Source organism: Colobus angolensis, unplaced genomic scaffold (assembly GCF_000951035.1).
Source record: "Colobus angolensis palliatus isolate OR3802 unplaced genomic scaffold, Cang.pa_1.0 Scaffold140, whole genome shotgun sequence".
Lineage (NCBI taxonomy): Eukaryota > Metazoa > Chordata > Mammalia > Primates > Cercopithecidae > Colobus > Colobus angolensis.
Window position 1 is genome coordinate 2604159 of NW_012114489.1, and position 14855 is coordinate 2619013.

General features: G+C 42.7%; 1 protein-coding gene across 3 annotated transcripts in view; it reads right to left on the minus strand.

Annotated features, from left to right (window-relative positions):
* PCYT1B (phosphate cytidylyltransferase 1, choline, beta) overlaps window positions 1-14855 on the minus strand; it is a 126596-nt gene that overhangs the window by 2526 nt on the left and 109215 nt on the right. For all 3 annotated transcript variants that reach the window (XM_011935126.1, XM_011935128.1, XM_011935127.1), the window contains exon 7: window positions 11870-12058. In XM_011935126.1, the coding sequence (XP_011790516.1) occupies window positions 11870-12058 (189 nt within the window). The remainder of the gene's footprint in view (window positions 1-11869; window positions 12059-14855) is intronic.

Genomic DNA, 14855 nt, shown 5'->3' on the forward strand with positions numbered 1-14855 from the left:
AACAGGGTGCTCAGGGAAGGCCCCACTGAGAAAACGCTTCTTGAGCGAAGAACCTGGAAGAGATGAGGGGAGGGACCAGGTGAATGGAAATCAGAGGGCAGCGACTCCAGACAGAGCACCCCAAGAAAGGAGCATGGAACGCACACCCAGGAAGCGCAGGCAGGGCACTGCAGCTGCCTCCAGGACTGACAGGTGGGGAGGAGCTGAGGGAGGGGGTTAGGAAGAGGTTGCCAGAGAAGGCACAGAGGGCTATGCCACGGAGGGCCTTGGCAGCCATTGTGAGAACTCTGCCTTTCAGTCTGAAGGGACCCACGCAACAGGTCTCAGGAAAGGAGGAGGCCATCGTGGCAGTGTGGAGCCAGCTGGTGGGGAAGGGAGAGTGGGAGGCACTGCGGGAGATCAGGCCAGAGACATATCAGGCGGCAGTTTCACGTACAGTCTCTGAGAAGAGAAACCTCTGGAGAGTTCTGAGCAAAGGATTAACAATCTGCTGCTTGTTTTCAAAGGACCATTCCGACTGCTGTTAGGAACAGATGGCAGTGAGGCGGGGGCAGGAGCAGTGAGCCCAGTTATGAGCCCATTGCAATAAGAATCCAAGGCTAGGCATAGTGGCTTATGCCTGTAATCCCAGCACTTTTGAAGTTCAAGTCGGGCAGATGATTTGAGGTCAGGAGTTTGAGACTAGCCTGGCCAGCATGGTGAAACCCTGTCTCTACTAGAAATACAAAAAAATTAGCTGGACATGGTGGCGGGCACCTGTAATCCCAGCTACTCGGGAGGCTGAGGCAGGAGAATCACTTGAACACAGAAGGCAGAGGTTGCAGTGAGCCGAGATGGTGCCACTGCACTCCAGCCTGGGCAACAGAGTGAGACTCTGTCTCAAGAAAAAAAAAAAAAATAAATCCAAGATGGTGATGGAGCCTGGCCTGGCCCAGGATGACGGCAGTGTGGTGAAAAATGGCAGGATTCCTAGTATATTTTCCCCCATATTTTTACTGGGGTATAATAAACTCACCCTTTTTAGTGTACAGTTCTGTGAGGTTTGGTTTGTTTGTTTGTTTGTTTTTTTGAGACGGAGTCTCACTCTGTCACCCAAGCTGGAGTGCAGTGATGCGATCTCGGCTCACTGCAAGCTCCGCCTCCCAGGTTCACACCCTTCTCCTGCCTCAGCCTCCCGAGTAGCTGGGACTATAGGTGCCCACCACCGAGCCCAGCTAATTTTTTGTATTTTTAGTAGAGACGGGGTTTCACCGTATTAGCCAGGATGGTCTCGATCTCCTGACCTCGTGATCCACCCGCTTCAGCCTCCCAAAGTGCTGGGATTACAGGCATGAGCCACCGTGCCCGGCCAGTTCTGTGAGTTTTGACAAATGCATACAGTTGAGTGACCACCACTGCAATCAAGGCATAGGAGGGTCCCATCAGTTCCCAAATTCCCTTGTGACCCTTTGGAGTCTCCCCTCCCCCAGCCACTGGCAACAGATCTGTTTTTTGTCCCTACAGTTGTGCCTTTTCTAGAATGTCATCAAAATGGAATCCTACAGTATGTGGTCTGGCTATGTTTTCATGGTAGAGCCAACAGGACTCACTGACAGATGGGACATGGGGTGTGGGAGGAACGGGAATCAAGTGACTCCAGTCTCGGGCCTGAGAAATTGGAAAGCAGTGATGCCATTTCCCAGTTTGGGGAAGACTGTGGGGTGGGAGGAGATTTTGGGTGGTTAAGATCAGTTTACCAGTTTGGGACCTCATGTGATGGTTGCTGGGTGCTTTCAGAATGGAGCCCTTCCCTGATGCTCCCACTGGGCCTCCAGTGCCGCCAGCCTACTGTGCCTGCTGCCTGCTGCTCAGCCCCCCAGACGCTGCATCCCACCAACTCCTGAATATCCTGCCTGTGCTGCCTGGGGTCTTTCAATTGCTCACATTTGAGCCTTAGCCCCCAGCCACTCAGTTCAATCTTTTGATACGAAACTGGCCCTGAAAGCCAATTCTCCTATTTACCATCTTAGACTTGTCCTTTGGATTATTCATTTTACAAACCATTACAGAGATCTTCTGGGGACCAGGTGCTACACAGGAGGAAGGGGAGGAAGAAGAGGGTAGAAGAGGTAGTCATGTCTCAGCTGGGTCTTTGATAATGACCAGGAAGAGGTGGGTGGAGATGGAGAGTGGGTCCATGGGAGCTGGTAGAGGATGGCCTTTCCAAGCAGAGCACGCTAAGTAAGGAGTACTAAGTCTAAGTTGCTTGGTGTGGTCAGAATCTCAAATGCCCATGGGGTGGCAATGGTCTGGACCTAGAGCACCACAAGGAGACTGGATTTCCTACTCAAGAACCCCAGAAAGATTTTAATCAAGGGCGGAGTTTGATCAGATCTGTGTTTTGGAAATACCTTTGGGTGTCAGCATAAAAGCAAAGAAGGAAACCATGAAGAAAAACATTGACATTTAACTACACAAAATTTTTAAATTTCTGTACCTCAAAAAAAAAAAAAACAAAAAACAAAAAACAAAACAAAACAAAAAAACCCACCATGAAATAAGATAAAAGGCAAATGAAAAAATCATGGAATTTTTTGCAACGTTTACCTACAAATGATAGATCTCGGTATATAGACAGAGCTTATAAATCAAAAAGAAGAAGGTGAAAAGCTTAGTAGAAAAATGAGCATATGGCCTGTATAGGCAAGTCACAAGAGAAATTTGTAAATGAGCTAGAAAAACTGTTCATCATCACTAGTAGTCGAACAAATGCAAATGGCTGAAATGAGATACATTTTATATATCAGATTGCTAAAGTTTTAAAAATTTGTTATAGCTAGTGAGGACTCAGGAAAAGGGCTACCCTCATGTTACTGCTGGTAAGAGGATAAAATAGCAATGCCTTTCTGAGCGGTAATTTGGCAATAGATGCAAAAATTTCTATTTTGAGGAGATAATCAGAGATGTAAGTAAATCTTTATTGTGTATAATGAATATTCAATGCACTGTATAACAAACAACACTGCAAATTCTCTAACTAGGTTAGAGAAACCTGTACAACTCCAAGATGATATAATAAGCAGATGAGGAGAATCAGGTTCTTAAATAATGTTTCATCATGTGAGAAAATGCTCATGAGCAACTGCAAAGCCAAAATGATTTTAGAACACTATGTTCTGCATGATCTCAAGTTTGTAGAAGGAATGTACATATATGGAGATGGGAAACAGATGGGAGTGATAACCCGAAATGTTAACAGAGACTGCTCTGGATGATGAGACTGCGAGTGATTTTCAGCCCCTTCTTTACTTTCTAATAGTTACATAATGAATATATATTACTTTTATCATCATACAAAAGCATCACAGTAGAAAGAAAGAACTCAGGTAACCCAAGCAAGGAGATTAGGCAGAAGGGCAGGTGTTACACTAATGACATTGGTAAGGAACTATTAACGCCACAGGCACATCACCAATAGCACTGCCTGCCCCCAACACTCATTTTTCCTTTCTAAGCTCTAGCCCCTTACTTTTTAGAGTCCCAAGTTTCCTCTAGCAGATATAATAACATATGATGGCTGATTGCTCAGGTCTTTTCCAGATTTAAAATTCTACACGTCTGCTAATATACCAATTATTTACCTTCCATTAAGGCATTGATAATTCTGCCAAAAGACATCAAACCCCCCTCAAACAGAAAAAAAAGGTGCAGTACAACAGCACTCCCTTAGATTAAACCCATTTATGAGACAAAATCAAATGCCATAAGGATTGGGTGACCTATTATTAACAGCAACATTTAAAAACATTCTTGAACTTCTAGCAGGCACTTTAAAATATGTGTTTTTATTACTGTAATCTTTAAGTATATTTTTTGTGGCAGCCATTAGCCCTCCTGCTGTTAATGGATTGTCAGCATTTCCATTAGAAGTTCACTTTCTAAGAAATCTACGACTTGTCTACTGTAGTTTGAATCAAGCTCATAGCTGAGAATATTCTGCCTGAGGGGATGAAAGAACTTGAATCTTCAATGATAAACAACGGTGTCGCACTTCATAAAATGCAATATCCATGCAAAATAACTCCCAGCCTCAATTTGCCAGCTCTCTGATCTGTTTCTGGTGCATTTTGAAGGGTGGTTCCCCTGCAAAGGAGCTGAATTCAATACAGTCAGGAGACAGTTTGTAATGAGCTTCCTGGGAAGAAAAGCACTTTACAAATATAACAAATAAGGAAGAGCATGCATGGCATTTTCCAAGAGTAAAGGTATTTAAATTCAGTCTCTCACTGTATTAAGAGGTTTCCATTTATAAAGTTTTCCCCCAAGAAAATAATCCCATTTATAGTCCTGTCCATATGAAAGTAATTTTCTATTTCTCTCCTACAAAGTTTTCCCTTTTAAGAAGTACTTAACATCAGTCAGGTGTGGTGCCTCATGCCTGTAATCCCAGCACTTCAGGAGGCCGAGGTGGGCGGATCATGAGTTCGAGAGTTCGAGAGCAACCTGGCCAACATGGTGAAACCCTGTCTCTACTAAAAATACAAAAATTACCTGGGTGTGGTGGCAGGTGTCTGTAATCCTAACTACTTGGGAGGCTGAGGCAGGAGAATCATTTGAACCCAGGAGGCGGAGGTTGCAGTGAGGTGAGATCATGCCATTGCGCTCCAGCCTGGGCGACAGAGCAAGACTCTGTCTCAAAAAACAAAAACAAACAAACAAAAAACCAGAAGTACTTAACATCTAGTGGGGCAATAAATGTCTTGACAAATGCCTTTAAAGGTTTCAGTATTTCAGATATATTCTGGTATATCTGCCAAAAAGAAATGAAAAAGTTCCTAGTACAATCTGGTTTGGTTTGGGCCTTGGGTAAGCAAGATGAAACTCAAAGAGAGAAAAGGGCCCATGCTTCAGTTCTGGCCAAATCAATAACAACAACTAACCCTTACACGGTGCCCGACATGGGTGCCAGGCACTGCTCTAAGGGCGTTGAAGTGTGAGCCAGGCTGGGTGTGGTGGCTCATGCCTATAATCCCAACATTTTGGGAGGCTGAGGTGGGAGGACTGCTTGAGTCCAGGAGTTTGAGATCAGCCTGGGCAACATAGTGAGACCCCCATCTCTACAAACAATTTTGAAAAACTTAGCTGGGCATAGTGGTATGCACCTGTAGTCCCAGGTACTCAGGTTAAGCGGGGAGAGGGTTTAGGTGGGAAGATCGCTTGAGCCTGGGAGTTCAAGGTTGCAGTGACCCGTGATTGTACCACTACACTCTAGCCTGGGCAACAAAGCAAGACCCTGTCTCAAAAAATAACATTTTTAAAAATGAAGTATGAACCTATGTAATCCTCGCAACAGCCCTATGTGGCAGCTATGTTTACTTTCCCCATTCACTGATGCTATGACTAAGTCCCAGAGAGGCAAATGAACTTGCCTTAAGCCACCTACTCAGAAAGTGACCCCTTGCTCATGACCACCTCTCTTGTAATTAGCCAGTTGCATAGTAAGAAACTTTTCATGTTTATTCACATTTTACTTGTACCTTTGTTTAAGGATAAAAATTTTAGGCCTGGCTCAGTGGCTCATGCCTGTAATCCCAGCTCTTCAGGAGGCCGAGGTGGGTGGATCACTTGAGGTCAGCTCAGGAGTTTGAGACCAGCCTGGCCAACATGGTGAAACCCTATCTCTACTAAAAATACAAAAATTAGTCAGGCATGGTGGCGTAAGCCTGTAGTCCCAGCTACTCAGGAGGCTGAGGCAGAAGAATCACTTGAACCCAGGAGGCGAAAGTTGCAGTGAGCCAAGATTGCGCCACTGCATTCCAGCCTGGGCGACAGAGCAAGACTCTGTCTTAAAAACAACAACAATAACCTTTTTTTAAAAAAAAAAAAAAAAAAGACACAAATTTTAAAACTGTCAAAGTCTCAGGTGGGAAATCTAATTCAGATCCACAAACTGTATTATGTAGCTCTTTTCTCAAAATCAAAAATCTTAAAAATTAGCAATGCCTAAAATTAGGATGATTATTTAAAAAAACAAACGAACAGAAAATAACAAGTGTTGGTGAGGATGTGGAGAAATTAGAACCCTGTGCATTGCTAGTGGAAATGTAAAACTGTGCGGCCACTATGGAAAACAGTAAGGCGGCTCCTCAAAAAAATTAAACATAGAATTACCATGCGGTCCAGCAATTCTATTTCTCAGTATATACCCAAAAGAATTGAAAGCAGAATTTGCACACCAGTGTTCACAACAACCCGAACGTCCATCAATGGAATAATGGATAAAAAAGATGTGATGTACACATAAAATGGAATATCATTCAGCCTTCAAAAGAAAGAAAATTCTGACACATGCTACAACATGGATGAACCCTGAAGACATCATGTTAAGTGAAATATGCCAGCCACAGAAGGACAAATACTGTATTATTCCATTCATATGAGGTACATAGAGTGGTCAAATTTATAGAGGCAGAAAGTAGGAGGCTGGCTGCCAGGCGCTGGGGGCAGAAGGGGATAGGGAGTTCTTGTTTAATGGTTACAGTTTTTGTTTGGGATGATGAAGAACTTCTGGAGATGGATGGTGGTGATGGTTGCAGGACAATGTGAACGCAACCATTTAATCCCACTAAACTGTGCACTTAAAATGGTTAAAATGCGCCAGGCACAGTGGCTCACGCCTGTAATCCCAGCTCTTTGGGAGGTTGAGGCAGGTGGATCACCTAAGGTCAGGAGTTCAAGACTATTCTGGCCAACATGGCAAAACCCCGTCTCTACTAAAAATATAAATAGTAGCCGGGCATGGTGGTGGCACATGCCTGTAATTCCAGCTACTTGGGAGGCTGAGACAGGAGAATCAGTTGAACCTAGGAGGTGGACATTGCAGTGAGGCGAGATCACGCCATTGCACTCCAGCCTGGTAGACAAGAGCGAGGCTCAGTCTCAGAAAAAAAAAAAGAAAAAGAAAAAAGAAAGGTTAAAATGGTACATTTTATGTTTATGAATATATGTGTCACAAATTTGTTCTTTGAGACAGAGTTTCACTCTTGTCCCCCAGGCTGGAGTGCAATGGTGCGATCTCGATTCATTGCAACCTCCGCCTTCCGGGTTCAAACGATTCTCCTGCCTCAGCCTCCCAAGTAGCTGGGACTACAGGCATGTGCTACCATGCCCAGCTAATTTTTGTATTTTTAGTAAAGATGGGGTTTCACCATGTTGGCCAGACTGGTCTTGAACTCCTGACCTCAGGTGATCCTGCTTCAGCCTCCCAAAGTACTGGGATTACAGGCGTGAACTACTGTGCCCGGCCGCCAGCTGACATCTTGACTGAAACTTCATGAAAGACCGAGTCAGAACCATCCATCTGGGCTGCTTCCTGATTCCTGACCCTCAGAGACTGTGAGATAATAAATGTTTGTCGTTTTAAGCCACCAAGTTTTGAGGTAATTTGTTGCCACCAAAAGCTAACTAATGTAGCCATAGACACCACCCTTTCTGCTTGCTGAGAAAGCCTAGAGACAGCAGTAGAGGGCTAAGAGTGCCTATCATAAATCTAGATGGCCTGGTCTCAAGTACAATTCTGGCACCCGGCATTGTCACAGGCCTTAGGGGGATGTTGGTAGACCTCAGTTTCTCTAAAGTGACACACCCTGACCAAAGGAAAATGAAGCAAAATGACTGCATCATGTGGACATTCCTATGGTGAAGGATACAGACATGACCAGGAGAAAGAGGCTAGCCCCAGGCTCCACCCTAGTGCCTACCAACTCCTGTGAGACCATGAGAATGTTTCGTAGTATAATTTTTTAGGCCTTTGTCTATATCTATATATTTATCTATAAAATGGCTATAGTACTACCTTCTTGTGTGGTTAAAATGGGTGAGGGGAGGCCAAGGTGACTGGATCACTTGAGGTCAGGAGTTTGAGACCAGCCTGGCCAACATGGTGAAACCCCGTCTCTACTAAAAATACAAAAATTAGCTGGGCATGGTAGCACATGCCTGTAGTCCCAGCTACTCGGGAGGCTGAGGCAGGAGAATCGCTTGAGCCCAGGAGGCAGAGGTTGCAGTGAACCGAGATCATGCCATTGCACTCCACCTGGGGTGACAGAGTGAGTGAGACTCCATCTCAAAAATAAATAAATAAAAACAAATGAATAAATAAAATGGGTAGAATAAATGTGCAAGGACATTGAAAAAAGAATTCAACCTGCTATACAACTTTCAGACAATAGCATCATCATCATCTTCTTGTTTACTATGATCATCATCATCATCACTACTTCCTACTCAGAGATAGCATTTAAGGGTTTCAATTTTAGATTGCCATCCTTAATGTCAAATATGAAGTCACTTGGGGAGACTTAAAGACTATGGCCAGGCACGGTGGCTCATGCCTGTAACCCCAGCGCCTTGGTAGGCCAAGGCAAGAGGGTCTCTTGAGCCCAGGAGTTCGAGGTTACAGTGAGTCATGATCACACCACTGCACTCCAGTCTGGGCAACAGAGTAAGACTGTATCTCTACAAAAAATTTAAAAATTAGCTGGGCATGGTGGCACACACCTGTAGTCCCAGCTATCTGGGAGGCTGAGGTGGGAGGATTGCTTGAGCCCAGGAATTTGAGGTTACAGTGAGCCATGATCATGCCACTGCACTCCAGCCTGGGCAACAGAGTGAGACCCAGCTTAAAAAAAGACTATACCACAAGGAGCAAATTCAAATATTCCCTGGGGCCAGATGGGCTGCATAAATGTGTGAGTCAGGTTAGGGAAGGGGGAAGGAGCAGCGGAGCAAGGTGTGACTATGGCAAACAAGAGCTCATGCCTTCCCTAAAATAAATTTTAAAACATTATTAAGGGCAAAGCACACTACGTCTGCATACTGAATTTGATCCACCAAACACCAAGTTGTAATAAAGTCCTATACCTAGCACCATGAGCAAGCAAAGGCTAAGGCTATCTATCTATTTATCATCTATCTATCTGTCTACACACACACACACACGCACACACACACACACACATGTATATGGGGTTGGGGATTTAGGTCTTACCATACAAATCCTTTGCAGATGCTGGAAGGTTCTGTGAATAGGTCTTCCTCATACATCCATTCATTCATACATTCATTTAACCCAGAAACATTTATGGAATATCCACTATAAGTTACATACTATGTTGCATACCAGTCTCATTGTACCAGAATTTGTATCTTAAATCCTTCTATTTTGTGCCTTTCCAAGTTTGGGTTGTTTGTAACAGTACTGTATTTGCCGGTAATACAGATCCTCTATTTTAAGAAATGAGTTCCAGTCCCAAATTCACAAATAAAGAATTATAATAATAGCATATTCATGAAAAGCAAATTGCTTATCTTGGCGTTTAACATCCTTGTAACTATTCCTGTATTTTTAATGTCAACAGAAAAAAAGTAATGTCTTAGTCTGGCTGATATGGTAAATTAATGGTAATAACAGTTTTGACACTAATAGCAAGTTTTAAAAAGAAAAACCTCCAGTCTCTACACTGGGTTTCATTTCTTAAAAATCACCTTGGCTTGCTGTCATCAGACTCCCAAGAACAATTCCAGCTACTATTTTACCTTCACTGGGAGCCTGAAATGACTAAGGTCTATAGTTTTTATGAAATTATATATATATACATACACACACATATACACACATATACACATATATACAAAAACACACATATATACACACATATACACATATATACACACATATACACATATATACAAACACATATATACACACATACATATACACATATATTCACACACAGATATACACACACAGAGATATACACACATACACACACATATATACACACACATACACATATATATACACACACATATATACATATATACACATACATTTACACACATGTACCACACATACACACACACACACATATATATTTTTTTTGAGACAGGGTGTCGCTCTGTCACTTAGGCTGGAGTACAGTGGCATGATCTGGGCTCACTGCAACCTCTGCCTCCTGGGCTCAAGCAACTCTCCTGCCTCAGCCTCCTGAGTAGCTGGGACTACAAGTATGCACCACCACACCTGGCTAATTTTTTTTGTATTTTTAGTAGAGACGGGGTTTCACCATGTTGGCCAGGCTGGCCTCAAACTCCTGGCCTCAGGTGATCCGTCTACCTCGGCCTCCCAAAGTGGGAAATTACATTTTTTCCTTGACTTTACTCACTCCAAGTGGAGAAAACATCCACCCCCTTGAGTTATTATACCAGCTCTTATCAGCAGAGACAGGTTTCTGAATCCCTGTAAACGAATGAACACCTACATGGTTTCATTAAAAACTTCTAGCTGCTTCTTCAGAGCCTGGAAATTAGTTGTGAAAATGTGAACTATTAAAATACACACTAGATTAAATAGGAAATTTCAGACCATATGTCATAGATACCAGAGAACAGGGTCTGTACTTTGTCTGTTTTTATGTTCTTCTTTATGCATAGTGCCATGCATAGACAAGAACATTAAGAAATGTACCAGGAATTAAATTATCTGAGCTGAAATTTTTAACAGGCCTGCAGAAAATGAAAAGGAGCCCAGCCCTTGGCTCTTTCACCTTTGCCAGCTCTTTCTAGGAGTCTTCGAAGGCTCATGCAATCCTTGTAAACCTTTCACCCCTCTCAGACTCAGCCGATAGGACACGGTTGGCCTATAACACCCACCTCTATAATCACTTAGAGGCCGCCAGGTATTAAATAAGCATCTCTCCCAACTTCCCAAACATTGTTCTTTTTCTATTACTAATTGAGTGTTTTACTTTTAGATAATCCTATAATGAATGAGCTCAAACAAGCAGAGGTAGCACGGACAACCTGCCAATAAAATAATTAAGTCAAAGTGGATTTTGGTAGAGACTTCTCATGTTATAATAGGAAATCCAGGCTACTTAAAATCAGAGAAATCAAATGGAATTATGTCTTTTTGTTGTAGAAGGAAATTTCATTTTTAGTATCTCTTTCATACAACCCTCATCAATCCTTTAGTGTCTCTAAAGTAAACTTTTGGTATCGCTTTTACAGACCCCTCATCAACTCTCCTGACAATACTGGTATTTACTTGGGAAGGGCATGCACAATAGAAATACCAATAAAGTACCAGTGGAGGTTTCCAGAATGTTCTTTTCCCTTTCCATAGTTATCATTCAGAGTCGTTCAGATTTTAGGCAAGGAGACCCTCTACATTTCCTCTCAGTTTTAAGATTCAGATCATGGCCCCAGTCACGAAAGACTGCTGTGCCTTATCCCAACACTTGCATGTCATGAAAAACCAGGGGAAAATCAGGGCACGATGGACACAGATGTAGGGCTAACTCCTACTTCTTCTCTCTCTCTCTTCCAACTAGTAAAAGAGGAGGGCTCCTGACAACAAAAACTGACCGACATAGTACATTTCTTTGGATTCTCCTCCCCAAAACGTAATTGCCAGTAGTTGATCCAAGAGCCCATCATCCATGTCTTGTAACACAAGCTGCATGCTGCCACTGGCTCACTTCATCTGTACTCCCAAACTTTCATCATCTCCAATAGGGAGACTGAGATGAGTGACAGCATCAACCCCTGAAGTAATAGACACTCAAAGATCACCAAATGGCTTCCAAGCTCTGGATAAGAACTAGAAACTGAGACCAGACCTGGCTTTGTGTGCTACTGGGTGCCATATTGACAAGTAAAGCAGAAACTCAGGAAGGAAGTGACATGGACTTGAAGTCGTTCAGGCTGATGCCTAAAGTAGAGGGCACACGGTGGATCTGAGATAAGGGGCACCCTTGAGTGGCTCCATAAAAAGGAGGATAAACTGAAAACACTCATCATTGTGGGGTAAAGTGAAATAATTACATACCCATGCTCCATCAGGTCCAAACAGTTCTAGGAAGTTGCCAATGAATTCCCTTGACTTCTCTTCCCACTTTTGAATTAGATCATGGCTCTTTTCTTCCACTCTGTTCACAAATTCCTTTGATCTTTCCTCCACATTCTTGACTTTTTCCTTCATTTTGTCCACCTGGTTCTGGAAACGGTACCTCTTCTCCTGGTGAAAGTTTACAGGAAAAAAAAAAAAAAACAGATTTATCCAAGAGGACATCAGAGAGATCAATCATTCACATTAAAGGTCACATTTTATTTCAATTTGTATTTGTTCCTAACCTGAAGAGTCACGATGTTGCCATTTCCCAAGGGCTAGGTTGATGGAAAGGCACATCTCTTGTAAGAAAAGTCATCTGCCATTAATCCATTTGGATATGTAAAGGCTAGTAAAGGGAAGTACAAGTGGTTTTAATATCATCTTTCTTTTAAACGTCTTTGAGTTGGATTCACTTATATAAGAGAATAAAAAACACACAGCTATCTTTTGTTGTGGGTAGATGTTGGGCAAATAACCCCATTCAATTTGCTGGGACTTAGACAGAAGTATGAATTGTGTACACAACGACTATTCAGAAGCTGCCTGAGTTCTCTGTTTTACTGGGATATGGTTAAAACAATATTGCTTGAAATAAGTGGGCCACTGACTGAGACTTAGAACCTATGTGTTATACTAAAATTTCCACTGTAATGATATTTTCCACTACGCTAATTTAACTGTATTGATTTCCTTGGTGGTGATGAAAGCTTTTGTACTGATAGTTTCTCTAGACTCAGATTTTGTTCTTCTTATAGTCTTTCTGCAGCAATGTCTACTTATGTGCTTGGAAACCATCGTATGCTGGGCAAGTCACATGTCACCTCTAAACCTCAGTTTCCTCATCTGTAAATTGGGGATAATAATCATCCCTACCTTAGGGTTGCTGTGACAATGCATGCAAAGTACTTGGTAAAAAGGACAGCATTTAGTAAATGCTCAGTGTATGTTGGCTGTTTCATTAGTATTAAGTGGCAGAGGCATTTGTTTGTGTTACCTGATGAGAGCAGTATTAAAACCATGAAAATAACATGAGGCTCTTCCCCCAAGAAATCATGATGTTTCCCCTAAAGTGGTAAGGCTTATCGTTTTTCTTTACTTTGTGGGACTAAAGTTCATTTTGTGTTTCAGAAATTTTTTTTTTTTTTTGAGATGGAGTCTCCCTGTGTTGCCCAGGCTGGAGTGCAATGTCACAATCTCAGCTCACTGCAACCTCTGCCTCCCGGGTTCAAGCAATTCTCGTGCCTCAGCCTCCTGAGTAGCTGGAATAACAGGCACGCACCACCACACCCGGCTAATTTTTTGTGTTTTTAGTAGGGACGGGGTTTCACCATGTTGGCCAGGCTGGTCTTGAACTCCTGACTTGAAGTGATCCACTCGCCTCAGCCTCCCAAAGTGCTAGGATTACAGGCATGAGCCACCATGCCTGGCCTGTGTTTCTGAATTTTTTAAAACACCTGGAATATTGCAAAACTGGGTCAAGAGTCCTTGATTTCGACCTTCCAAACCTTCCTGCAGCCTCAGGGTAGGATGTGAGCTATGTGTGTTGCCACTGAGAGATATATATACACATACACATGCTATGGGAGGTGACTCTGTCTTCCATTACTTACTATGTGACCTAAGGTGAGTTGTTCAACCTCTCTGGGCCTTTGTTTCCTCATCTCTGTGTTGGGCATAGTCATCCTACCCACCCTTGTAGTCTCATCATGAGGATTAAATGATATAACCCAAGTAAAACACTTAGATGAGCATATGATGAGCTCTTGGCAAGTGTTAGCTGTTGGCTTTATATCACTCTTTTCCACAGTTCATTCTGCACTGGAAATAGTTACTATATATAGCTCTCAGGGCAGCACAGAATAGCTGAATGAGCACTGGGCTGGGAGTCATGAGACTGGGAAGTTGCTACTGCCTCTACTTCTCCCTGACCTGAAGGACCTTGGACAGGCTCCCTTTTTGGGCTCAGCATTCCTCATCTCTACATTGAGGGACTTGGACTGGGTGACTGACTGGCATCAGGTCCCTGTCACCTCTGAGGTTCCGTGATTTGTCTACACGCCCATGCAACACATTAGATTTCATCTCTGAACTGCAGCCAGGTTTGTCGTCACAGGAAGGCAGCAAGTGCATCCGAACTGCCTGCACGGTTCCTTGAGCTAAGTGGCTTATCTAAACGCCATTTAAAGAGAGTGAGCAATAACTTTTGGAAACGGCTTGACATGCTTGGATGGTTGACCGAATTCAATTTGAAAGAACAGACAGTTTAATTTATTGAAATAACCAGGGCTTTATTCTCTATCAGATACTAAATAATCACTTTGACTGAATTAATTTCAGCCACTTGTTCTGGTGCCACTCAAACCCGACATTTTCCGACATTTCCTGACATTCTGTTGCCCGGCTTATATGAAGTCACAGAGCCTAGACTCTCAACGCTCCCTGCCTTGTGAGGACAATTCATGATCACCAATTCACAATTAATGAGCCCCTCCTATTTTGAAGGTACCAATGATCAATCGTGTGAGCCATGGGATAATTATAGCTGCATGTAATTTTAAGTATCTTGCTTTGAAGATGAATCATCCTTTGAAAATGCAGCGTCTATTTTGGGGGGTTAGAATTCTGTATGTATGGAGGGTTCTTATTTTAATCAAAGATATCGGCACCTCAGAGCCCAGGCGAATACAGTTGTTCAGAATCACTAACATCATCTCCAGCAACTGGGCTGCGCTCTTTGCTTTTTAACAGCTTGTTTTGCTTGTTTTAAAGATTATTATTTATTATTATTATTATTATTATTATATGAAAAATGACATCCTGAAGGAATCTAAGTCACTGTTAATGTTCTTTGTCTACTATAAAGACACATGCACATTATGCTTGTTGCAGCACTATTCACAATAGCAAAGACTTGGAACCAACC